General features: G+C 49.1%; 1 protein-coding gene across 4 annotated transcripts in view; it reads right to left on the minus strand.

Annotated features, from left to right (window-relative positions):
• EI24 (EI24 autophagy associated transmembrane protein) overlaps positions 1–27895 on the minus strand; it is a 331213-nt gene that overhangs the window by 259606 nt on the left and 43712 nt on the right. For all 4 annotated transcript variants that reach the window (XM_085646022.1, XM_085646025.1, XM_085646024.1 and 1 more), the window contains exon 3: positions 12307–12452. In XM_085646022.1, the coding sequence (XP_085502148.1) occupies positions 12307–12452 (146 nt within the window). The remainder of the gene's footprint in view (positions 1–12306; positions 12453–27895) is intronic.

Genomic DNA, 27895 nt, shown 5'->3' on the forward strand with positions numbered 1-27895 from the left:
TGTGCTATTATGATTGTGCTCCCCGGGAGGGGGATATTTTGTGCTGGGAGGGATGGGGGGTAGGGGACTGAGACTTCTTTCCTGGAATGTGAATGGGCTGGGGGACAGGATAAAGCGGGGGGTAGTCCTGCAGTTCTTGAAACGTATTTCGCCTGACATTGTGTTCTTGCAGGAAACGCACCTCATAGGGAACTCTTTTCATGCCATGAACAGACGAGGATATCGCCTCCTGGCCCATTCTGGTTTCACCTCTGGCTCGAGGGGAGTGGGCATCTTGGTCAGGACCTCTCTCCCGCTGGTGGTGGATGAGGTGCTCCACGACGACAGAGGGCGCTACACTGCGCTGGTGGGGAGGTGGGAGGGTAGATTGATTTCGCTGGTCGCGGTCTACGTGCCGCCGGGCCTGCAGACGGCCACCTACGCTGATTTGGGGCGCCTGCTGCTTAGGCTCCCGGGGGGGGTGTTGGTACTGGGGGGGGGAAACTTTAATGCGGTGGTTTCCGGTGTTGAGGATCGCTACCCCCCTAGGGACCTCCCTCGGGCCCAGAACTGGCTGGGGGGCTTTCTGGATACCCTAGGACTGTAAGATTGCTGGCGGTTGAAACACCCTGGACACGCGCAATATACCTTCCACTCCGGGGCCCACGGTAGTCTTTCGAGGCTTGACTATATGTTAGTGCCTGCGGCCCAGGCGGGGATGATCGGAGAGGTGCGACACTTGGCGCGCGGTATATCTGATCACTCCCCCCTTTTGCTGCACCTAGATAATCGCCCTGGGGGCGGAAGGGAGGGTGGCACCGATCAACCCCTGGTACCTCCGGAACCCCACGATTCGTGCAGACCTGGTTAAGTCTTTGGAACACTATTTTAATGATAACGTGGGGTCGGTGTCTTCCGCCGTCTCCCTTTGGGAGGCCTTTAAGACGGTGCTCCGGGGCCAGGCCCTATCTCTCATTTCCCACACCAAAAAATGCGAGGCGCAGGAGGTTGTTCGGCTAGAAAATGAGATCACCGAGTTGGAGAGTGATTTGGAGCAAGGTGTTACGGATGACAGATTGCATGTGCTGGAGCTTAAGCAGGCCGACTATAAGGCGCTGGTTACTGAATCTGCTAGGAGTATGAGCAGGGAGCAACAGGGGCGATTGTACGATATGGGTGATAAGGCAGGGAAGTTGATTGCCTGGTTGGATAAGAAGGAGAGAGCGAGTCGAGTGGTGCCGGAGATTGAGAGGGTGGATGGTGTGCGTGTGACGGACCCCGGTGACATTGTTGATTGCTTTGCGGAGTATTTTCACGGGGTCTACTCTCCGGTCTCAGAGCGATCGGAGGAAGACTCTCGACTGCTGCTTCGAGATATTACTCTGCCCTCCCTATCTGATGAGGATAAAGTATCGATGGATGCGGCCCTGTCGCCAGATGAGATCGCTTTGGCCATTCGCTCCATTGCCTCGGGTAAGGCCATGGGTCCTAATGGACTTCCCATCGAATTGTATAAGCTGCGCCCAGATGCGATTGCCCCGTATCTCCGGGACATGTTCCTTGAGGCTCAGGCGGCGGGCTCCCTCCCTTCTGACCAACGTCTTGCTACTATTGTTGTTATCCATAAGGAAGGGAAGCCGCGGGATCGGTGTACTTCTTACAGGCCTATCTCTTTGTTAAACGCGGAGCCCAAAATCCTCGCCAAAGTACTGGCCAATTGTCTGATCCGGGTTGTGGGCGACCTGATTCATCAGGATCAATCCGGTTTTATACCCCATCGCAATACCGCTTTGAACCTGCGGCGACTGCATGGCGTCCTTGCTCGCGCCCCATTCATTCGTGAGCCGGCCATCTTGGCGTCCTTGGATGCTACCATGGCGTTCGACACCTTGGAATGGCCATACATCTGGGCGGCGTTGGCGAAGTTTGGGTTTGGCCCGGGGTTTATCGGTTGGGTGAAATTGCTTTATGACAACCCACTGGCACAGGTAGTGGTCAACGGACGGGTGTCGGCTCCCTTTGTTTTGGGTAGGGGCACCCGACAGGGATGTCCACTGTCGCCTCTTCTCTTTGCTCTTTGCTTGGAGCCCCTTGCGGAATGGTTGCGGTGGCACCCCTCGATACTTGGCCTTAGATGGACGCCGGAATACGAGGATCGTGTTTCCCTATATGCGGACGATATCCTCTTGTATCTTGCATCTCCGCGTAAATCGCTCGTTGGATTGGTGGATGTGTTGAGCTCCTTTGGTCGCAACTCCGGATTGGTAATTAACTGGGCTAAGTCTTGTGTATACGTTCTCTCCGGGGAGGCCCCCCCCCTTCCGCGGGGGTGCCCTATCCAGATTGCGGAGTCGGGGTTCACGTATTTGGGTATCTTTATAACCCTGGATCCGGTGGCCCGGTATGAACGGAATCTTCTCCCCCCCCTTCAGCGCCTAAGGGCGGATGTGGCGGGTTGGCGGCGGTTGCCGCTCTCGCCGCTCGGCCGGGCAGCATTGTTCAAAATGATGTCGCTACCACGCTTTTTGTACGCCCTGCAGAACACTATGGACGTAGTGCCGGCCTGTTATTTTCGGGAGGTGGAGTGTCTCCAGCGTCGATTATTTTGGGATGGGCGGCCGCGGATTGCTCTTGCTAAACTGACCCTACCGTGGTATGACGGGGGGGTCGCCCTCCCTGACATTAAGCGATATTACTGGGCCTCCCAGTTGGCTGCCGTCAATCACGGGATGTATGGCCCTGCTTTGAACCCGGCTTTTGAGATGGACAAATTGCTACTGCCAGGCGGAGACTATAATCGAGCACTATACTCGGGGTCCCTTGATGCGCGGTTGACGGGCCCGACGCGGGTCGCGGTGTAGGTGTGGCATGCAGCAAATGCGGCAATGGGGTGGAGAGATCGCTTGACTCGGGCTACGCCATTGTACGCGTCCCAGCGTTTGGGTTGTCTGTATACTACGAAAGGCTTCGAGAAGTGGGATACGATTGGTATCAGCACGGTAGGGGATATCTGGACGAAAGGGAAATTTAAGACGTTCAACATGCTGAAAACGGAATACCAGTTGAATGATAGGGAATACTATCGGTATGTTCAAGTTCATCATGCCTTGTGTTCCGTGTTTTCAGACGTGGCGGCTATTCCGGAGCATTCCCCGTTGGAGGACAGAGTATTGGACGGCTATGTGCCGGATAGCACCATTTCGTTGATTTATAAAAAGCTTATCAATGATCGAATGGGTTTGCTGGCCTCATTGCGGGAGACATGGATTGCAGACGGTATAGAACTGGACGACGAGGATTGGGTGTCAGCGGTGGCCTCCCCGAAAGAGGTGGCTATCCCGGCCCGATTGCGGTTCGTCCAGCTTAAGATACTGCATAGAGTGTACGTCACGGGGCCTGGCCTGATGCGTATGGGGTATTCGGTGGATGGTCTGTGTAAGCGAGGCTGTGGGCTACTGGGGACTTTTCTCCATATCTTGTGGGAGTGTCCGGAGGTGACTCGGTTTTGGTGCAGAGTGCATGCGGTGTTAGAAGAAGTCACGCATGTTGCCTTGTAGCCGGAGGCACGTAGATGCTTGCTGAATGTCTGGGAGCCGACTGATTATAATGTGACGCAGACACAATGGGTGACTCTAGGTTATATGATAGCGAAGCGTGACATCGCACAACTGTGGGGCTCCCAGAGGCCGCCAACGGTCTCCGAGTGGAAGAAACACATGGACTGGTGTATGTTTAGAGAGAAAACGGTGTATGTGGCGAGAGGCAAGCCCGGGAAGTGGATTAAGGTGTGGGGTCCCTGGAACTCCTATCGTGGAGGTATTTGCGCCCCGCCCCAGACGCGTGAGATGGATGCCGCTCTGTCTCCCTAGCCCCTGCATTCCTGTATGCTCCTGCGACATGCGACTTCGTCGCTTCTGCCTTGCCCCCCTCCCCCCCCCTCTGTCTACCCGGGTTGGTTTACTCCATCGATACGAGGAGCACATGTTTCTGCCATTAACCTCCTCTGCCTTGTGAGTTTGATGTTTTCTGTTTTTCAAAAATATGAAACCTTTCCTGTTTGTGTAGGGACTGCGGCTGTGGCTGACTGCGATAATTAGAACTTTAGTAACTCTTTTGCTGCTTTATTGATGTGCATGTTAAGTCGTGCCTAGGTTTACACTGCGTTTAGCGGCCGGCCTGTTGGTTGTAGGCCCATACTTGTATCTTTTTGAAATTGTAATAAAGGTTTAAAAAAAAAAAAAAAAAAAAAAAAAAAAAAAAAGATAAGCTGAGCAATAGGTTTCCAAACCAGTCAGGACTTTATTCACCAACCTCTGAAATGTGGCAGGTGCATTCTTCAAACCAAAGGGCATTACCACAAAGTGATAGTGCCCACCAGGGGTCGAAAATGCTGTTTTAGCCTTGGCATCATCAGCTAACTTGATTTGCCAATAGCCAGGTGTAAGGTCAAATGTACTGAGATACTTGGCTGAGGCCAAAGTGTCTATTAGTTCATCTGCCCTTGGTATTGGGTAGGCATCAGTCCTGGTGACTGCATTGAGGCCTCTGTAGTCAACACAAAACCTCATCTCTTTCTTACCACCCTGGGTGTGAGGTTTTGGCACAAGGACTACTGGGCTAGCCCAAGGGCTATCTGAGGGCTCAATAACACCTAGCTCCAACATTTTTTGGACTTCAGTTCTGATACAATCCCTGACATGATCAGGTTGCCTGTAGATTTTACTCTTTACAGGCAGACTGTCTACAGTGTCCACCTCATGGGTACACCAGGAAGTCTGACTTGGGGTCAGGGTAAACATAGGTCTAAACTGATGTAGCACTTGTCTACATTCAGTTTGTTGATGTTCAGTGAGGCTGCTTGCCAAAGCAACACCATCAACTGATCCATCATCAGGGTTCTGTGAGAGCAGGTCAGGGAGAGGGTCACTCTCCTCCTCCTGGTCCTCATCAGTTGCCATGAGCAAGCTCATGTCAGCCCTGTCCACAGATGCTTTAAATCTGTTGACATGGAGCACCCTAAGGGGGCTCCTGGGAGTGCCAAGATCTACCAAGTCGGAGACCTCTCCCTTTTTCTCAACAATTGTATGGGGGCCACTCCATTTGTCCTGGAGAGCTGCTGGGGCCACAGGCTCCAAAACCCACACTTTCTGGCCTGGCTGGTAAACAGTCAGGACAGCCTTTTGGTCATGCCAAGCTTTTTGTAATTCTTGGCTTGCCTCAAGGTTTTTAGTGGCCTTCTTCATATACTCTGCCATCCTGGAGCGGAGAAGAAGTACATAGTCCATCACATCCTGTTTGGGAGGTTTGAGAGGTAACTCCCATCCCTCCTTCACCAAACATAATGGTCCTCTAACAGGGTGCCCAAACAGAAGTTCAAAAGGGCTGTAGCCAACCCCCTTCTGTGGAACCTCCCTGTATGCAAACAGAAGGCAGGGAAGTAAAAGGTCCCATTTTCGCCTAAGCTTTTCTGGGAGGCCTTTAATCCTTCCCTTTAGGGTTTTGTTGAATCTCTCAACTAACCCATTGCATTGTGGGTGTTAGGGAGTAGTGAATTTGTAGTTGACACCACACTCCTTCCACATTGCAGTTAGATACCCTGACATAAAGTTAGAACCTCTGTCAGAAATGACCTCCTTAGGGAAACGCACTCTGGAGAAGACTCCAATGAGGGCTCTTGCTACCACAAGAGCTGTGGTAGTCCTTAGGGGTATAGCTTCTGGATACCTGGTGGCATGATCCACTACCACCAGTATAAATCTGTGCCCAGATGCAGTTGGTGGGTCAAGGGGACCAACAATGTCAATCCCCACCCTTTCAAAGGGATCCCCACCACGGGTAGTGGTATCAGGGGGGCCTTTGTTGTGCCACCTGTCTTGCCACTGGCTTGGCAAGTGACACAGGAGCGAAAAAACTCCTTGGTGTCCTCAGACATGTGTGGCCAATGAAAATGTGGTACAAGCCTGTCCCAGGTCTTGTTTTGGCCCAAGTGTCCTGCTAATGGGATGTCATGTGCTAGGGTCAAGAGGAACCCCCTAAACTTCTGAGGTATTATCAACCTCCTGGTGGCTCCAGGGGTATGGTCTCTAGCCTCAGAATATAGGAGCCCCTCATCCCAATAAACCTTATGGGACCCACTAGCACTCCCAACAGCCTCAGCAGCAGCCTGCTGTCTGAGGGGTTCAAGAGTGGGGCAGCACTGTTACTCTTTGCTCAGATTTTCCCTGGAAGGTCCCCCTGCCCCCAAGAACTCAACCTGACCAGGCACAAGTTCCTCTGGGGCAGTTCCTTCTTCAGGATCTGCTTCTCCTCCCTCAGGAGGGGAATCTGAGATCTGAGACAGAGGGGAAGGCCCAGCCTTAACCCTACTGCTCCTCCTCTTGGGTAGCATCTGGTCCATAGTTTCAGGATCCAGATCTGGTTCAGCTTTACGCATTTTGGCTTGTGACCTGGTCACAGCAAATACCTCTGCAGGTATGCCCAACATCTCAGCATGAGTCCATAATTCTACTTCAGACCAGGCTGAAGTCTCCAGATCATTGCCCAACAAACATTCGACAGGGAGGTCTGCACTGACTACTACCTTTTTGAGGCCAGTTACCCCTCCCCAGGAGAAATTCACAACTGCCAGGCTATGGTTGGTCCTGGTGTTGCTTGCATTGGTTACCTGGTACATTTCACCCAGGATGATCTGTGCAGGGTCCACCAGATCCTCTGCCACCATGGTGACACTAGCACCTGTGTCCCTAGCACCTGTGTCCCTAAATGCCAAAGCCTGTTTGCCATTTATGATAGGCTGCTGTTTGTACTTGCCCAGATTACTGGGGCTCACTAGAAAGGACATATCAAGGTCTCCCTCACAAACTAGCAATGCCTGTGTTGGTACTCTGACTAGGCCAGAGTCCACATCAGAACCCAGGGTCAACTCTACTACACCCTTATTCTGAGTATTACCTCCACCAATGACTGCACTAGGGGGAACAGTTGCCTTAGGGGGTGGAGTGGTGGTGGTTTGGTCTTTGGACTTGGTACAATCAGAAGTCCAGTGCCCTTTCTGTTTACAGAATTTGCACCAGGGCTTCTTTTGGCCTTTTCCCTTTGCAGATTGTGACTCCCCACCAGATGCAGATTTTTGGGGCCCTTGTGAAGACTTCTGGTCTTTTGATTTATCCCCACCTTTATATGAGCCTTTAGGATCTTGCTTCTTAGTGTCACCACCTTGGTTCTGGTTTTTCTGCCTCACCCTGGTTCGGACCCATTTGTCTGCCTTCTTTCCCAATTCTTGGTGAGAGGTCAGATCAGAGTCCACCAGGTACTGATGCAACAACTGGTTTTGGCAATTATTAAGGATCTGTTCTCTCATCATAAGATTATACAATCCCTTAAAATCAGTAACTCTACTACCAACCAGCCAACCTTCTAGAGCCTTGGTTGCACAATCAACAAAGTCAGTCCAGTCCCGGCGCGCTACTTTCGCGAGGTGGAGAGTTTGCAGTGCCGACTGTTCTGGGAGGGTAGACCGCGTATCGCCCTGGCGAAGCTGACGCTCCCGTGGTATGACGGGGGGATTGCCCTCCCGGATATCAAACGGTATTATTGGGCCTCCCAGCTGGCTGCGATTAATCACGGCCTGTACGGACCCGCTCTAAACCCGGCCTTTGAAATGGATAAGATGTTACTGCCGGGTGGTGATTATAACCGAGCGCTTTACTCCAGCTCGCTTGACGCACGTCTGACGGGCCCCACACGTGTCATGGTACGAGTGTGGCACGCGGCTAATGTGGCGATGGGGTGGAGAGATCGTTTGACCCGGGCGTCGCCACTATACGCATCTGAGCAGTTGGGCTCCCTGTGGACCTCGAAGGGCTTTGAGAAGTGGGACATGATAGGCATCAGCAGGGTGGGTGATCTCTGGACGAGGGGGGGATTCAAAACGTTCGAGATGCTACAGACAGAATTCCAGTTGCAGGACAGGGAGTACTTTCGGTATATGCAGATCCGTCATGCGCTATGCTCCGTATTCCCGGACGTTGCCTCCATCCCGGAGTATTCCCCTCTGGAGGATAGGGTGCTAGATGGACATGTACCGGACAGCACGATTTCATTAATCTATAAAAAACTTATCAATGACCGCTCGGGACTGCTGAATAACCTTCGTGAGGCATGGGTGGCCGATGGATTGGAGCTGGATGACGAGGACTGGGTATCTGCGGTGGCCTCCCCGAAAGAGGTGGCCATACCGGCCCGCCTTCGCTTCGTCCAGCTCAAGATACTCCATAGGGTCTATGTTACGGGGCCAAGGCTACTGCGTATGGGCTATGCTGTGGACGGGTTGTGTAAGCGTGGGTGTGGTTCTTTGGGGACCTTTCTCCATATTTTGTGGGACTGCCCGGAGGTGGAGCGATTCTGGCGTGGTGTGCATGAGGTCCTGTGGGTGGTTACGCGTGTGTCGCTGCTGCCCGAAGCGAGGAGATGCCTTCTGAATGTGTGGGAGCCAACCGACTACTCGGTGCCGCAGACGCGGTGGGTGACTCTGGGATATATGGTGGCCAAACGCGACATTGCTCAACTGTGGGGTTCCCAGAGGTCGCCGACTGTCTCGGCATGGAAGGATAACATGGATTGGCGCATGTTTCGGGAAAAGGTGGTGTATGTTGCGAGAGGTAAGCCTGGGACATGGGTGAACGTATGGGGCCCCTGGAACGCCTACCGCGGGGGAATCTGTACCCCGCCGTTATTGCCCGATCCGTCACCGGCCCCGTCCCCTTAGCCAGTTTATCTCCCCGGTTCCGGGCACTGAGTCCACCTACTCCCCGTCTTGACCTTTTCCCCCCCTTGATACTCCTATGGATTGGTAGGGTCCCCCCTCTAGGGGAGCACATGCTGCTGTTTCCGATTGTGGGTTGCCTTGTGGATTTGTTTTTTGTTGTTATTTATATTAAAATGAAACCGTTATGTGGGGTCCGGATGGTGTGGCTACCACCGCTTCTAACTCCTGTGCATTTCCCTTTGCCGCGGCATGCGCGCTATTGTTTGTATCACATGCTCCTCTTGCTTGCTAGGGGCCGGCCTGAAGGTTGTAGGCCCATCTTTGTATATTTTTTTAATTTTGTAATAAACGGTTTCAAAAAAAAAAAAAAAAAAAAAGTCAGTCCAATCCTGAGTCTGTGCTTTCTGGGTATCTCTGAACTTCAACCTGTACTGTTCAGTGGTTAAGCCTAACCCATCTATCAAAGCACTCTTCAGGGCTTCATAATCATTAGCATCCTCTTCTCTAACAGTGAGGAGCTTGTCTCTACCTTTATCTGAAAAGGAGAGTCACAAGATTTCTGCCCACTGTGTCTGGGGGACCTGTTGAACTCTACAGGCCCTCTCCATAGCAGTTATCCATTTGTGGATATCATCCCCACTCTGGTAGGGAGGAACAACCTTGGACAGGTTCCTATGGTCTGGAATGTAATCTCTGCCTCCCACGATTCCCAGGTATTGCAGTTCCTCGTCACTCGTGGGGTCCAGATGCCACAGCTTCGCCGGGGCCTCAAAATGGCCGTCGAGTGGTCAGGAAATCCGCTTCTGGGGCCACAGGAACTTCGGACTCCGGCGGGAGCGGTAAAGTTTGCAACCGTTGATTGAAGTTATTGGTGCCTGCCAAGCAAGGGAGTCACTCCTTGACTCCAAGTGAGATTCTTCAGTCTTCCAAAGATAGTGGAACGTCGAAGGGCCAGGATTCTTCTTTGTAGAGCGTCGTCCAGGGTAATCTGAATTGCATTGGCAATGCTTGCTATCTTATAGTGAAGATAGGGGAGGGATTAGCTCTATGACCACTCCTCTAGGAGGGTCAGGGTAGTGGGTGGTTACACCCACTTCCCTTTGTCCAGTTTCGCGCCAGAGCAGGGGCAGGTAGCCCCTGAACCGGTTTGAGCTGGCATATGCACGGAGGAGCCTACTGCTCCCCCAGTGTAGGACTTCAAAGCACTCTAGAAGTGCACCCACCCAGCTTCAATACACTAAATCCTGTCTGGGAGGTGGTGACACCTCCCTGTGACAGGATGCCTTTTGTTGGGCTTCCTCCACTGCGAGTTTCGGTAAGCAGCAAGAGAGCAGCCCAGTGTCTGTGCTGGTGGCATCCATTTTGTGATGCCAGGGCTCTTGGAGATTCTACTGTTTAGTACAGTGGGTACATGTCATCCCCTCTAGAAGGGTGGGATCATACTCCCACACCAGTTACTGGTGTGGGGGTATGATTCCAAGTTGTTCGACACCAAACACGACATGGTTTGATGCAGTCATTCCAAAGTTAGCATTTACCGCGAGGTCTAATGCACTTAAGAGTATATGGTTTAACCGCATCCACAAACAGCAGCAGAGAATAGACTCTGCTAGCTGCAGAGGGGTCCTGCTCATGCAGAAGCACCCCCTCACATAGTAAACCAAGCACCCTGCCCTCAGGATTGATAGGGCCTGCAATAGGGGTGGCTGATAGGTTTATGTGTGTGTGTATGGTAGGATATAGGAACCTATACCTCAGTGAGGAGTGCTAACACTACCTCACACAGGCTGCAGGAGCAGGCCTGTGGTGTCAGATTGAGAATGCTTCCCAGGGGTGGCATAATACATGCTGCAGCCCCTGGTAGGCCTGTGAAGTACCAATGCCCTAGGTACCTAAGGTACCATATACTAGGGGCTCATAAGGTACCACAGTATCCAATCACTAGTGCATCTAATATGCACACCAAGTTGTTTAGAGAGATCAGTGAGACTGGGGCCCTGATTAGCAGGGGCCCTGATTAGCAGGGACCCAGCCAGACTATAGCCTGAAACCAGTGTATACATCAGAAAAAAAGTGGGGGCAACATAAGTGCAGATCCTACTCTCCTACAGAGTTGGGTAGTCTTTTTAAAGGGGGGTAGGATTTTAGGATTCAGGAAGGAGGGGGTAGTTTTAAGGGTAGGACTGGGTACGTTTTAGGGCTCAGGGGGGCTGAAGTTCGGGTAGTTTTTGGGAGAGGGCAGGGTTTTAGGCCTCAGAGCGGGGATAGGGGAAAGGGTAATTGCAAGGGCAAGTAGAGTTTGGTTTTAGGGCTCTCGCCGGGGGGGAGGGGGGGGGGGAGGCAAGGGAGGGGGAACAGGATTATAGGGCAGGGGATCGGGTTAGTGGTAAACTACAATGCATATCCCTTTAGCAAATATGCCTTTATTACGAAATTCGTTGTAAAGGAAGGCGTGGTAAAGGCAAGCGTGGGAAAAAAGTGTGGCTAAGAGGCATTCATTGTTGCGACCGTGTTGTAGAGACACACGTGTTTCCGCCATGCGTGCTTCTGTCATACAATCACCTTTTACCCCCCGAGATGGTTTAGATAATGCTTTTTATCTTGGGAGATAGAAGCCCCAGGAGGAGAGAGAGCAACATTTTTTTAGTGTCTGGGTTCACAGTGGAAGAGAAGCTGCAGTATGTTTTCAATGTTTCTGATAGAAGGCACAAAGTTCAAACGGCAAGGGGTTAAGTGACTTTAACACAAGCACCAGAGAGTCTGTCTTGTTTTTCGCAAAAGCCCCACATCCTGAATCTTAATGACTTGGAAGACGACAGGATTGTGACTAGTAAAGGGAAACAAACATGACAAAGAAGCAAAAGAACAACACAAATTTGATCATAGTTTCCGATCCTGTATTCCTGAGGATGCCAAAAAACATGAACTATGTTGTTGGTGCTTGTACCATCTCATACCCACATGGGCATCCCCTGTCGTGCTCTCCAGGACTCCTTGCACAATATTGTTCAGCACCAGTTAGTATGCTCACTGGCAGTTGCTGAAAACTTTTGAAATTACGTCTGGCGCCCGGCAGCTTGCTTCACATAAGGAACCTGCAGGATCCAGCATGAATTAGAAATGAGCTTTGATGCAGCAATTCACAAGATGTGTCAGTTTGTGTTGAGTTGCACAGAATATCTGTATCTGGGCCTGTGCTGCCAAAACACTGAATGATAGCAAATGTATACTCGGGTTCATGTAGGCCAACAAAACTTAAGAGTTGGTGTTGCACAGGATATACAAGCTGGTGTGTGCTCTGAGGAATGCCATTTGTGCAGGTGGGCGCATAAATGATGATAATGTGAGCACTGATGTGTCTTCTAGATTTCACACAGGATGTTTGCTTATCTGCATACAGAGTTGCTAAGGATGTGTAAGTGAAGCAGCATGCACACCCACTCTGATTTTCTGTAAGTGTTTGTGGGTATCTCTCAATCCATGTGTGTAGACAAATGCGGTGTGTCGTGAGGTATAGGCATGTATCTCTGACAAATCAAACAGGTTTCAGCTGTACTCACTTATCCAGCTTCTTCTCTTCATTCTGGGCTCTGCGCTGGGCTAAGGCGCTGCTTGCTCTCCTCTTTCGCTGCTCCTCACGCTTCTGCTGGATCCGAGCATCTAATTTGGAGATGGTACATATTCCCCAGATGGAGTCTTTAATTCCCTGAAAGCAGAGGAGACAACAATTGTTCATGGAGGGTCTTTTTTGTACTCCTATTTCCCTTGCATCTTACATGTCCAAAAATGAATAAATACTGCAGTTCAAGCAGCAGTACTATATACACTTTTTAACAGGCTAGAAAACGGAAGAGTGCTGCATCAGACTAAAAACACTAAACTCCATACTTTTTAGATGCACTTGGCTTTAAATGTTTGAATACTTTACCCTTATGCAGCACAGAAAGTCATCAACTTTTTCAAAGTTCATCTCATATAACAATAAATGGTTAGTGTTACTAGTTAACATTCCACTTATATTTGATGATGGTATAAATGACATTGCAGAGATGATATGTGTAATGAGACCAAGGAACTGTGTGGCCTAGGATTTAGAAATGCAAAATTAATAAACATTTTTGAGGAGGTATTAGGACTGATTGTATCACAAATGTACTTCAGAGAAATTGCATATGGTCAATCTACATAACATTTTGACATCTTCCCTGGACAAGGACCATGGTTCTCCGTGGTTATTCTGTGGCCAAGCAACTGTTCTTGAAGCCCGGTAAATTTCTCCATCAATAGAAGTTTGGAAACACAATAATATTATTCAAACATTAACAGGTGATGTATTCCAGATGCAACTGAAATTACTTCTATGTGATTTCTGTGAACTTAGTTTTTTCTTTATCCTTTTCGTCCTTTTTTCCCCTTCCACACACTTTGTCTTTTATCCTTCTGTGTTTTTTCATGGCCGTTACCCTATCTGAGAAATATGCCTAGGTTTTACACTCTGAACATTATAATGATAGAAAAAGCTTTGCAATATATAAACATTGTATACATTTGGATTTGAGAAGTGTGTAAGACTGTATAAACAGTTCGTTTTATACAAGTCCCTTGATGGATTATCTTTAAAAAAACTGCCTGAAGTGGAGGAAGAGAGAGAGAGAGAGAGAGAGAGCGCGATTGAAATTATATATATGTTAATGTGATTAAATCATGTGATGACAGCTCCACTAAACTCTCTCATAGGCACCCCACTCACAGTCAACCCCAGAAATTACATTGCAACTGGATACACTATTGAAGCATGGGATGGACTAAGAGGTAGAACTGGAGCTGAGGTTCTTTACTACCCCCGGCTTCCAATCATTGATCACCGACCTATTCCAGCTACACATGAAAGTTGGTGCAGTGACAGCTGTAGAGCAGGGGCCTGAGAAACTGGAAAGACCAATATAAACAAGGAACTTTTCTGGCGTTGTTGGGGTTCCTGGGAGGTGCCACAGTTCCCCCTGGAGGTTTTCACATTCTATTGTGTTCGAGGCAGCGGTAGAGACAGAGTTTTGGGATTCCATCAGGAGCACCCGACCTCCACCACATTGGATTGCTTGCTTTAAGCTTGTTCCACCAGACAGTTAATCACCAAACTATTGTAAAGCTCAAAAAGAAACTACAGTCCTAGCGGCAAGAAAGGGATGGCAGGAAGACTTACAATTACCGGTGTGCCAAGGGGGTAGCCACTGCCGGAATTCTGGTGGCTTCAGAGCCTATATCCCTTTGCGGCAGATAAGCCTGCACGCTCTATAAAGCGCCACTGGAGCCCCGCTGCACGGGATGCGCCCTGGCAAAGCCCAGGCCAAGGGCAGGCCAGTACACGCCCATCAGAGCCCAAAGGAAGCTAGGCAAAAACCCCACTCTAACATTTGCCATCTTACGAAGGTACTTGCTTTGGCCCAAACATGGGAGAATGTAACCATAAACTATTTTCGGACTACCGAGGATTGATGTTTTAGCACCTGGAAACAGGGGTGGTCTGTTACATAATATTTATCTGTATTCACTGTATGTTGGGGATTGGGCACTTCTAGTAGGTGCTACCATCACAATAATCTCACGTATTGTTTGGTTTACAATTAGGTATTGTTGTAATTTTGTGTCATTGTATTCCGATCCAAGTGAAAGGCAGTGGAAGGGGTCGAATCGTTCTATCAAATCATAGCAAACTATATAAACGCTAAAATCAACAGGGGGAGACTGTGTCATTGATCGTATCGATGACTTATTGGTTGAATGTGAAGGTATATTAACCTCCGATCCTAAACAGCTCTCCTGGTACCTCCCACCCTGTTCTCCCCTTGTCCAATCTTCCATCAAAAAAGTATTCCGAATATGTTTAACAAAATGAAAAATCAACCCAAGACATTACCTTCAAGAAAAACTCTAGCTAGCCCAATTGACCTGCTTGCTCTCGAGGAGGCACTACAGTGCAGAAATCTATTTTCTCCACTGCTTGAATTGCTTGAATTGCATGAAGAGCACTCTCCCTCCCCATTCTTGTAGCTCCTGTCATGCTAGTTGTTCCATCAGTCCCCCTTCCGCTAGTATAGCCTGGAGTATCTCTATGATGATGGAACTGTTGGCCGATATAGTGGAACTCAAAACGATTATCAGCCAGTTGTCTGAAATATTAAATCATTTGTTAAGGGGAAGTGGCACTAATATGCCTACCAGACTAGGGAATATCCAGCCCCAAGCCGGATTACACCCTGCCCAACAATCTAAAACTCCCTCTGATCCTTCAGTAAGTCTTTTAACTCATGATATCAGAGGTGCCTCACCATCACGACGCTGCATTCCCCCCCTAGTGCAATTGGATATACTCTTCCATATTCTTTCCCTAGTTTACACCTCTGTTAAACCCCAGTTCCTTTGCCATATATGGAACCCGAGATCGTAGGATGTGAACGTCACGATAACTGAATACCCTGTTTATGCCTCTTGGTAACGAATCATCAATCAATACAATTGTTAAGTAACCTTACAGGATGTATGATCGGACACGACCACTTGAAGAATATGAATGATGTACAATGTATGAAATGTGAAAATGGCAATAAAAATAAGTTTAAAAAAAAAAAGTCTTTTAACTCATGATTTAAGCCATGGATGCAAGGGAGACCCCATTGGTTGTCTGCCTAGTTGTAGCTTTGCTCAAAGTCCACAACAGATTAATCTCTTGGCCAATAATTGCCCTGCACAGCTTCCTTACACTGCAAGATATGTAGCTAATAATAGCTATTGGGCCGCTAAGGGGTGGAACCAAAAACATTTTTGTTAGAGTTACACTCTCGAGCAGAATTCAAAACAACTAAGGTCACTCGGGAGCCTTCGCATTATTTTGTTTGGCGGGGAACCCATCTTGCTGTCACCGCGCTGAGTGAGCCTATCATCTGGGGGGACATCGCGCTGGAAGTGCAGTGCTATCTGCGGCTGTTGGTCCCCCTCGCCGCCGCTTGCTGACAACGAGTGGCCGCTGAGTGGGGGGGACTACAGCCCCCACAATTCCTGCGCTGACCTGCCCACCAACCAGCACTTCCGTGCCCGCAGGCATAAAACACAGCTGTTCCCTCCGCGTCGCGGGAGCCTTCGCATTATTTTGTTTGGCGGGGGACCCATCTTGCTGTCACCACGCTGAGAGAGCCTATCGTCTTGGGGGACATCGCACTGGAAGCGCAGTGCTATCTGCGGCTGTTGGTCCCCCTCGCCGCCGCTTGCTGACACCGAGTGGCCGCTGAGTGGGGGGACTACAGCCCCCACAATTCCTGCGCTGACCCGCCCACCAACCAGTACTTCCGTGCCCGGAGACGCAAAACACAGCTGTTCCCTCCGCGTCGCGGGACGAGCCGGGCAAAGGGCGGGTCGTCTGTGGCCGTCCGGTGCTGGCCAAGGCTGGGCTGGAGTACCCCCCTGACACTGACTTCAAGATATGCGAAGTAAGACTTTAGTTTAAATTTTCGACCTAACCTTATTATTTGTTCTTGTCTATGCCAGGATCACTCTGTGTCATAATACAGTGTTTAATTCATCTAACAAATTGATTTATCAATTGTTTAAACTGGTTTGTTGTCATCCCCTTTTCCAATCTCCATTTATATTAACCCTTGTAGGAATATGAGTGGTCGACGTAGTAAACCTAGGAAATCTCTGGTGGGAGGCTCGCTCCAAGGGACTCTTGATCTTTTCATTACAAGGGCTGCCTCCGTGCTCGAACGCGAGATCGAAATCACGGAAAGGCGTCTATCCTCTGAACTTTTGTATAGTAAACGTTCATCTCTGGGCAAAATACAGTCAGCAACCACTCCAACGGCTCAGATCCTTGAGAATTCCCAAGAGGCTGACATTAGTATCCCATTTCAACTTCAAGACCGAACTTCCTTAATGCCACCACATACGAACAATACTTCCATTGACACGACTTCAGATACTACCTCAGAGGAGTTAATAACTATTATTTCCTCTAGGGATTCCTCGCTCAAGGAAATGCATAACAACACAATCGCCCCCAGGCAAACAACAGGTAAAAGGAAGCGTGGGGGGACACACCAGGCCCGTAAACACACAAAAATGCCTAAATTGGGAGGAGCCTAGCGCGCAACCAAGATGGACGCGTAGGCACAGGGCTCCCGAGACCCTCGCAGCCTCCCACGTCTATCCTGTCTATAATCCTGCTATCTTGAAGGAATATTGCGGGTGAACCGAAGCTGAGGTGATTCCTGTTTTCGGAACTTAAATCGGACTTTGGGAACTCGACTTATTCTGTCCTCCAGAAAGAGGCCTGCCCCGCTGCGCCACCCCGAACTCGGGTTGGCACTGTCACCGAGCTCCAATCGAACAACAACAGTTCCAGAGTCTCGGGCGGGCCCGTCCCCCCCTGGTTTCACTTTCGTTTTTGACTTTCCTCTACGAGTCTGGTGGCGGGCGCTCGCAGTCGCTCTACGTTTGGACCGATCTGTGGCTGTCGAGTGGCATTGACAAAAGGGGCTGTCCATCACGGAGGTGGACTCCCCGGGAGATCGCTGCGCCTCACAGGTATACTGGATCTGCTCTCCCTGCTGTGTAATGGCGGCCCGGCTGGACGGTGACAAGCAAAAGTCTAGAGCTACCCGGAGAGGTGGCTACGTGCAAACGAACAACATGGACCGTTATGCCCAGCAGAAGGGATCTCCTGGTTCGAGTGGGCTTTCGGATGCGGTCAAGGAGGGCCCGTCACACTCGACGGAATTGACACTGCAAGATGTCATGGGTGTCATCCACGCCATGAAGGCTTCGGTCGGCCAGCAATTTGACTCGCTGGCCCATAAGCTGGACACCGTGTTGATCGATGTCAACTTACTTAGGGCGGACCTGTCGAAAACCAGTGAAAAGGTCAAATCACTCGATCTCACGACATCGGGCCTCAAGACGGATGTCTCTGAACTGCAGACGGAGATCCGCAGTTTGCAGGCCCTCAACGACCTCTCTGTTAAGAGACTGGAGGATTTTGAAAGCAGGGCCCGGCGAAATAACGTGCGCATCATCGGTGTGCCGGAGAAGTCGGAGGATGGGCCGGTCGATCTCTTTGTGGAAGATCTGATCCTGAACAAACTAGCCCCGAAAGGCCTCAGCAAATTCTTTACAGTGGAGCTGGCACACAGAGTTCCCGGGGGCCAGCCGAGGTCTGGGGCCCCACCGCGACCTATCATTGCCAGGATCTTCAACTTCAGGGACCGTGACGCAATCCTGCAGGCCTCCCGTGTGAATGGCCCGATGAAGTATGAAAATGTGGACATCAGTTTCTATCCTGATTTTACACAATCGGTACAAAAACAGCGAATGGGATTTATGACTGTCAAGCGGCGGCTGAGGGACATGGGCTTGAAGTACTCTATGCTTTTTCCGGCCAAGCTACGTATTGAACTGGAGGGACGGACTTATTTTTTCGACCGGCCCGAGGCGGTTGAGGACTGGCTTGACACCTTGCACCATCGGCGCGGCGGGGAGGACCGGGGTGAGGATGAGGGTGGTGGATCAGCGGATCAAGTATGAACGAATGACTGGTGGTTCCTAGACAATTTAGTGTTCACCTCCGGCTTGGGTTTGATGTATTGTTTTTTCTTTTTTAGGATTGTATCACCCTTCCTTCATCATTGGGAGGCTGCGGGGTATCTGGTGAGATTCTTCCTCCTCGGGGGGTTTTCTTTCTTTCCGTAGAGTAGGTTCATGTTGGGGCGACAGGCACACTGCGAGTTGGGGTGTCTGAATGGTCTTGTGCAGGGGTGCAGGGTGGGGGGGTGTGTAACGGGAGTTGGGGGGGTGGCGGTAGGGGTGTTTTTGGGTGGCATTTGTTTTGTACCAGGCAACCAGTGTGCTGTTTTTTGCTCTCATTGTGGGTGGGGTGACCGTTGTGGTGGAAATGGGGGGTAGGGGATTGCGCATTTTAACATGGAATGTCAATGGTTTGGGGGACCGATTGAAGCGAGGGGTGGTGCTACAATATCTGAAACGTCTCTCTCCTGTTGTAGTTCTGTTGCAGGAGACGCATTTGGTGGGACACTCATGCCAGGGTATGAATAGAAGGGGCTACCGTTTGGTGGCCCACTCTGGTTTTACTACCGGATCCAGAGGGGTGGGCATTTTGGTTCGATCCTCTCTCCCGCTGGAAATTGATGAGGTGATGCACGACGACCGGGGGCGTTACGTGGTGTTGGTTGGCCGGTGGGAAGGACAGACTTTGTGTTTGGTTTCAGTTTATGTCCCCCCTGGGTTGCAAACCACCACCTTTGCGGATTTGGGAGGGTTGCTGCTTGGGCTCCCGGAGGGCCTCCTGCTGGTAGGTGGCGATTTCAATTCTGTGGTATCGGGTAGAGAGGATCGGCACCCTCCCAGAGACCTCCCCGGGGCGCACTCGTGGCTGGGTGGCCTTATCGACACTATGGGGCTTGTGGACTGTTGGAGATCGATGCATCCGGGGCTCGCCCAATTTAGTTTTCACTCTGGCGCCCACGGCTCTTTTTCTAGATTGGACTATGTGCTGATGCCGGCCGCCCAAGCTCAAATGATCGGGGAGGTTAGACATCTGGCTCGTGGCATCTCTGATCATTCCCCGGTGCTGCTACACTTAGATGTGGTCTTGGGGGCAGGGGGGAGGGTGGCACCGATTAATCCCTGGTATTTGCATGACCCCACAACTCGTGCCCTTTTGGTTAAGTCTCTTGACCGTTATTTTGTGGAAAATCAGGGTTCAGACTCATTGGCCGTAACATTGTGGGAGGCTTTCAAGGTGGTCATCCGTGGGCAGGCCCTATCCTTGATCTCCCTTGCTAAGAGACGTAAAAATGAGGAGGTGGTACGCCTGGAGTCTGACATAACTGACTTGGAAGAGGATCTCGGGCGGGGGGTCACACGGGATAAACTCCACGCCCTTTGCCTTAAACAGTCGGATTATAGGGCGTTGGTTACGGATGCGGCCAAGCTCGCTAGTCGGGAACAACAGGGGCGCTTGTATGATGTTGGTGACAAGGCTGGAAAGTTGATTGCATGGCTGGAGAGGAGAGAGCGAGCGAGTCGTGTGGTCCCGGTGATTGTGCGTGCTGATGGTGTGAGTGTTACGGATCCGGGGGAGATTGTGAGCTGTTTTGCGGATCATTTGCGTGACGTCTACTCTCCGGTCTCGGAGAGGCCGGAAGACGACTCTCGTCAACTGCTACGAGATATTGCATTGCCGTGCCTCTCTGTCGATGATAAAGAATTGCTGGATGCGGCGTTGACGAACGATGAGATAGCATCGGCGATTTGCTCGGTCCGTTCAGGAAAGGCTCTCGGCCCTAACGGCCTTCCGATCGAGCTTTACAAGCTTCGTCCAGATAGGCTGGCACCTTATCTCCGCGAGATGTTTCTTGCATCCCGAGAGGTCGGCTCCCTTCCGCGTGATCAACGTCTAGCAACTATTGTGGTGATCCATAAAGAGGGCAAGCCGCGTGATTGCTGTGCGTCTTATAGGCCTATCTCACTCCTAAATGCTGAACCTAAGATTCTCGCTAAAGTGCTCGCTAATCGTCTGATTAAAGTCATTGGTGACCTGGTACATCCGGACCAGTCTGGTTTTATTCCGCATCGCAACACCGCGCTGAACCTGCGGCGCCTCCACGGAGTCCTCGCGAGAGTGGATTCTATTCAGGAGCCCACCATTTTGGCGTCCTTAGACGCCACGATGGCGTTCGACACGTTGGAGTGGTCGTATCCCTGGGCGGCGCTGGCTAAGTTTGGTTTTGGACCTGGATTCATTGGATGGGTGAAGTTGTTATACGTGGAACCGCTGGCGCAGGTGGTGGTGAATGGTAGAGTTTCCACCCCCTTTGGGCTTGGGAGGGGCACGCGGCAGGGTTGCCCCCTGTCCCCGCTTCTTTTTGCTCTCGCGTTGGAGCCCCTGGCGGCGTGGCTCCGGTGGGAACCCTCCATGACGGGTATTCGGTGGACACCGACGTTTGAGGATCGCGTGTCACTCTACGCAGATGATATTTTGCTCTATCTCACCTCCCCGCGGAAATCGTTGATAGTGTTATTTGATGTATTAAACTCCTTCAGTCGCAATTCAGGGCTTGTCATTAATTGGGTGAAATCCTGTGTTTATGTGCTGGTTGGCGACCCCCCTCTTCTCCCTCGTGGCTGTCCGATTCAGATTTCACATTCTGGATTTAAATACTTAGGTATCCACGTGTCCCTGGATCCGGCGGTCCGTTATGCTCTGAATCTGCTGCCCCCGCTCCAGCGGCTGCGGGCCGATGTTGCTCGTTGGCGGAAGCTCCCGCTATCGCCGCTTGGCCGGGCAGCCTTATTCAAAATTATGTCTCTTCCACCCTTTTTGTATGCATTGCAGAATACGCTGGACGTGGTGCCCGCCCGATATTTTAGTGAGGTAGAGAGCCTACAGAGGCAACAAGTTTGGGATGGGAGACCGCGAATTGCTCTCGCTAAATTGACCCTTCCGTGGTATGACGGTGGCATAGCTCTTCCTGATATTAGAAGGTATTATTGGGCGTCCCAGTTGGTGGCGGTGAACCATGGGACATATGGCCCGGCGGTGAACCCCGCGTACGAGATGGATAAGCTACTGTTGCCGGGCAGAGATTTCAATAGAGCGCTTTATTCTACGAAGGGAGGTACTAAATTGACAGGTCCTACGAAAAATGCAGTACGTGCCTGGCACTGCGCCACCGCTGCTACGGGATGGACGGGCCGTCTGTCTCGTGCGACTCCACTGTATGCGTCTGATGCGTTGGGTGGTTTATGGCGTACTAAGGGCTTTGAGAAATGGGATTTGATTGGAATTAGTCGTGTGGGGGATCTCTGGACGAAGGGCGCTTTTAAAACGTTTGAAGCTCTTCAGACGGAATATAAGCTGAGCGATAGGGAGTTCTTTCGCTATGCGCAGTTGCGCCATGCGCTACTTTCCGCTTTCCCGAATCCTGCAGATATCCCTGAAGCCTCCCCGTTGGAAGATCGTTTACTTGATGGTTACCTGCCGGATAGTACTATTTCCCTGATCTACAAAAAACTGATCAATACTCGAGCGGACCTCCTCACACATTTGCGAGAGGTCTGGGTCGCCAATGGCCTAGAATTGGATGATGAGGACTGGCCTCACCGAGGGAGGTTGCCATACCGGCTCACCTTCGATTTGTGCAGTTAAAGATATTACATAGGGTCTATGTCACCGGTCCCCGCTTGCTTCACATGGGTTACACAAGTGATGGTTTATGTCGGCGTGGTTGTGGCCTGTTTGGTACTTTTCTTCATATTCTGTGGGAGTGTCCGAAGGTGCTACGTTTCTGGACTGGTGTGCATGCAGTGATGGAGGAGGTTACGGGTGTGGCTCTGCTCCCTGAGGCTCGGCGCTGTGTGTTGAATGTGTGGGAACCGACTGACTGCGATGTGGCACAAGAACGCTGGGTGACTGTGTGCAACATGATCGCTAAAAGAGACATTGCACAACTCTGGGGTTCCGGTAGGCCTCCCACAGTTATGAAGTGGAAAGAGAATATGGATTGGTGCATGTTCCGAGAGAAGACTGTTTACGTGGCCAGAGGCAAAGCTAAGAAATGGAGTAAAAATGTGGGGTCCCTGGAATTCCTATCGTGGGGATATATGCACTCCCCCCTTGGTGGTCACACCAGACGTAACGATGTCCCCTTGACTTTGATGTTCCTGGTCTTTTTTCCTTCCGCTTTGCAGGATTGATGACTGATCTTTTCCCTGCCCCCCCCCCCCCTGCCCTTCTTAACGCGAGTTATTGTGTGATGGGCTGCATTGTCGCTGTTGTCCCCCGCTCATGAGAGAGCAAGTCCCTGCTAATGGAGTTCTTCTGCCTGGTCTAAGTTTCCTTTTGTTGTTTTTATTTACAAAACAGTTAATAAGAAACCTTTCTGTAGTGCTGGGTTCAGTTGTGGGCGGCTGCAGCCGTTACGCGTGCGGTTCGCTCCTGCTCTCATGATTGCTGCATTATTGATGTCCTCCTTTTTTCTGCGTTAGCGGCCGGCCCAGGCGGTTGTAGGCCCATGACTGTGACTATTTGGTGTGTAAATAAAGGTTTAAAAAAAAAAAAAAAAGCCTAAATTAGTCAGGAACAACCCAAAGAACACATAGAAAACTGTGGGAAAGGGAATACAGGATAATTACATTCAACCCACCAATTTCACCAATGACTTAATGGGTAGTATGGAGAAATTAGTTAAATCACTAATACTGCCGTTAATAGAGCGAATCAAAAGAATGACTGAACAACTGGGGAGCATAGAAAAAGCAACCAGAACCAATACAGATTTACTCAATGAATTAGTTAAGGCTAGGTCCCACCAACAAGACCGTACGATACTAAATGGGCCAAAAACAGCGGCGAAAACATCTCGTAATATCACTTCAATAACACAAGTTAAGAAAACTGCAGCCCCCCTGCAAACAGACAAAAGTCTTTCCAGACCTCAGGAAGTGAGCTCGAAGAGCCAGGCAACACCAAAAGATAAGTCTAAGACCAATGCCTCCACGAAGCCTCTTCCTATTGAGCCCCGAATGATGAACAGGGACGATAAAGCGGATGGGCCAATCAATAAGACGGACAATTCCCAGACTAGTGTAGCTAGGAAGTCCCTTTCCGCTAAATTTCAAACGTCATACCAGCAAAATATTGACCTACCACCAGAAGCGGTACCGTATGTCGTGGTTTTAACTGGGGTTCCGGAAAATGGGATGGACTAAGAGGTAGAATGGGAAAAACTGAGGGCCAACAGGGACTTAAAAAAAAGTCATATTTTGGCTGAGGAATAACAGGCCACTACCCCCCAATATAAACGGGGAAATTCTTCATGTTAGAAGATTAGAGTGGGTAGGATGTAGACCAAAAGATATCAGAGGTGATGTAGTTATAATAAACTTTAGGGACCGTAGAGCAACCAAACACATTGTTGACTGGTACTCCAAGAAAAGAGGGGAAGAAATTTCTACTACCGACCTCAACTACTTCTACCCACAATCCCTATTGGCCCATCCCCCAAGATCCAGTGCCCTTTATGGGCGCAGTAGGGAAAACTTTGGTCTATTTGGTCTAAATGGCCTTGGTTTTAATGTTCCCACACTTAATCATTTCTCTTTGCTCTCAGGGCTGGAAGGAGTTGACTGACTGCTTAAACGAGACATCGGGGTGAATCATGTTTCTAGACAATCAGAAATTTTACCAACCCTAAAAGTTAATTTAAAGCCCGATAAACAGCCCGAAAACCCGAATCCTATTGTATATAGGCCGATAAGCTACCATGAGGTAGAAAATCAATGTACCATGGCAGGAGAATCATCATCGGGCACTAATACGTACGAAAAAGCAGATGCTGTGGAATTTACTGAAGAGTCTTCAATGGAACAATCTTTAGGGCTAGTGGAAACTCCCCCAGTCAAGACAGACTCCTCGATTGCATTCCTATTCTGGAATATTGCCGGATTACGCCGGAAAATAGAAAATGGTATGGGGACAAGTTTCCTGGAGAAATGTAATATTATATCTCTCCAGGAGACTTGGTTAACAACTGAAATCCATCTGGTAGGCCTTGGAAATAAATTATCAAACTTTGCTCCTTCGTCTTAGTAAAGACAAGTCCGTTCTATTAGTGAACTTTTATAACAATCTGCCAGACAGGGAACTTCAAACTGTTGTGCGACAGTTGTGGTCTCAATTAACCACCATGACTAGGGATTCTGCAAAAGGGGCCACCATTTTATGGGGGGGCGATTTTAATCAACATCCCTGTGAACACTGCAACCATAACTTGTGTGGGCTAACGGACGAGAATGAAGAACCATTGGTTCATTTTTCCCACTCAAGTATTGGAAACTGCCTAAACGAATCCTTACTCGACCTGGACTTAAAAATTGTAAATAAAACAAATGTTTTAACTCAGAGGTTAGATGCAACTTACATTGGAAGAGGCAGTCAAACCACCATAGATTTCATTTTGATTTCTAATTCCTCAGGGAACCGCGCCACCAACTTTCAAACCCTCGTTAGTACACAAAGTGACCACTGTGCCCTTACTAGAACATTTCACCCATTGCGAGAGGACAGCACGCAAATTATAGTTAGTGCACTGAGGCAAAATACCCTACACTTGGACAGACTTAATGGTTTCTCATTGAAATGGGAAAAAATTGATCCTCAAAAAATCACAAGGAAAGTCATTCAAATGGCTTACAGTTCGATCTTTAAATGCCTAGACTTGTCTGTACATAGTGAAGAAGTAATAAGTAATTTTGAGGAGGTCACAAAAGCAATAAAAGCAGCATTGTTTGTAAAATTAAATAATACGCAAACGAAGAAAGCGGGATGGTTTAACCACCGATGTACAGTGGCGCACTCTAAACTGAAAGTTGCCTCGAAAAACCCAAACAGGGTGCCCCAAGAAATAGCAGACTTAAGGCGGGAGTATAGCAAAGCTTTAAAGGATAGGAAAATAGAACTCAAACAGGCCCTATGGGATCAATTGCACAAAAGCTGTATTCTTAAAGATAACTCCGCGTTTTGGGCTGTGGTAAAATCCCCATTTCTGCTAGAGCAAAAGAATCAACCATCCATTGATGTGGCAATTGATGAATTGACCTGGGTAGATTATTTCTCAAAGATATTTGGAGGGGGCCCAGCAGACATAAGCGCAGATTCAACCGCTGTTCCACTCAACACCAACTATCCACTAGAAATAGATATGGACATCGGTGAAGTTCAACGAGCCAACAAAACCAGTAAAAACGGTAAAGCCCCAGGACCCGACGGAGTCCCGATAGACCTATTTAAGTCAAATGAAGAGCTTTGGGCACCAATACTTACAAGGGTACTTAGGGCAGCCTGTGAGGTGGGACTACTGGACTCATGGTCAAAATCAATTTTTGTCCCAATTTTTAAAAAGGGGGACCGTGAGGAGGTATCGTGTTACCGTCCAATCTCCCTGCTGGATTCTTTGGGTAAAGTTGCAGGCAGGATCATCTTGGAGCGTCTCCAGCAGTGGGCGGAGGTTGGCGGGATACTTTCAGACATCCAGTTTGGATTCCGTGAGGGCCGGGGGACAGTTGAACAGGCCCTGAATCTAACTCTGCTCCTAGAGAAATACGTATGTACAAAAGCGGGCAGTATCCACATGGTTTACGTGGATCTGTCCGCTGCCTTTGACTGCGTTTGCCATGCTAAATTGTGGTCAGTATTGTTGGATATGGGGGTGGAACTACCTTTAGTAAATTTTCTGCGTGAATTGTATACAAATGCATCAGCTAGGGTGAGGTACGGTGCAAATGGGGAGCTATCGGCGTCGTTCAAAGTGGAGAGGGGAGTGAGACAGGGATGTGTCCTGGCTCCCTTTCTCTTCACGCTTTATACCAACGGCCTGGAGCAAGCCATGCTGGACGGGAGCCAGGACCTTCCCCAAGTTAACAACCGTCCGATTCCGGCGTTGCTCTATGCGGACGACGCCGTGATATTGGCACGTACCCCCCTAGAACTTCAGAAGGCCCTAAATAGGTATTCCCAATTTATGGGAGAGTTGAACCTACGCATCAACATCAAAAAGACTTTTATGAGTGTTGGATTAGCGAAACAAAGGCCAAAGAGTATATTCTTACACAATGAAAAATTGGATGTAACAGCTCAATATCCATACATGGGCATTACTATCGATCACAAATTAAACTGGTCCCCCGCAATAGAGTCTAGAAAATTCCATCTAGTAAGAACTACTATGGCTCTTGTAAACTTTTCGAAAAAATTGGGCAGAAGACCCCCAGTAGAGCTCATAAAAATATACAGAGCCAAGTGTCAGTCAGTAGCGCTATATGGAGCAGGAGTGTGGGGGTATGCAAATATTAAAAACCGACAAGTGGCAGAAAATGCATTTCTCCGTTTCCTCCTAGCGGTACCTAAAAGTACATCCACCTTCGCGTGCCATACAGAACTGGGAATTTCATATCTAATGGACCTAGTAAAAATTCAGCGACTTCTTCTTTGACATCGCATATGGTCCGGGGATAAAAAAACACACTCAGCAAATTATTTTGGATTGTATTGCTTTGGACCACTCATTTAAAATTGGCTGGTTGGCCTATATAAAAGGGTTCTTACTTGATTTGGGACTGGAAAAATACTATCCGGCTCCTGCTACAATCCAGTCACTATCAAGAAAGGCATTACAGGCGCTCTCATTGGCCCATCTAGAAGAAATTCGGTTAATGAAAGAAGCCTTTAAACCATCTGTGCAACACTGCGTTGCTGTCCAAACAACCTTATCAATCCAGCCATACTTAACCCACGATCTTACCACTTTTGAGATATTTGTCTTAATAAGATTCAGGTTAAATATTTTTCACCGTCTGTTTGCTTTCCCGGAAAAAAACAACTGGGATACAGTACCATCATTATGCCCGTGTGATGAGACCTCAATTCAGGCCATACCCTTTTCTTTTGTAAATTTTATAGAAAGCACAGAAAGATCTGGCTGATCCCGCTATTAAAATATGTAGGAATAAGAAGATGTCGTCCGGCCCTGTTATTCTTACAATCATTGGGGGAGGAGTGGATGTCGAAGTGCATTGTTAAATTTCTGAAATGCATTTTTCGACATCAACTAAATTTGTAAACGTGCCCAGTTTAAAGTAAACCAACTGAGCAAAGTGAGAGCGATATCTCGCTAGAACGTTGAATATATTAGTAATGAATTTGTGTTAACACTATAAATAAAACACAGCGAAGTAACTAAGTTTTTAAAAAGAAAAAAGTATTTATCTTGTATTAACTGTCAGTATTTAGTTTTTTAAATTGTTATGAAATGTAAAAGTCTTTTTTACGTGATCGCTTTTATGGTTTTTTTATCTGCTAAAAACCGAATAAAGAAATACTTTACTTGAACTAAGGTCCCAAAACTTTCACCCACCGTGAGATACAAAGCAGAGGACTCGCTAATAAATAAAGTGACCCACTGGATTGGGCATTTGAGGGGTTGCCGTTCGGTAATTGGTGATAACATCATCTATGCCATGTAATCCAATATATGGCACAATAGAGCTCACTTTAAAGGGTTGCAGGACTAGGTGATATCCTGG

The sequence above is a fragment of the Triturus cristatus genome, chromosome 3_1, assembly GCF_964204655.1.
Source record: "Triturus cristatus chromosome 3_1, aTriCri1.1, whole genome shotgun sequence".
Lineage (NCBI taxonomy): Eukaryota > Metazoa > Chordata > Amphibia > Caudata > Salamandridae > Triturus > Triturus cristatus.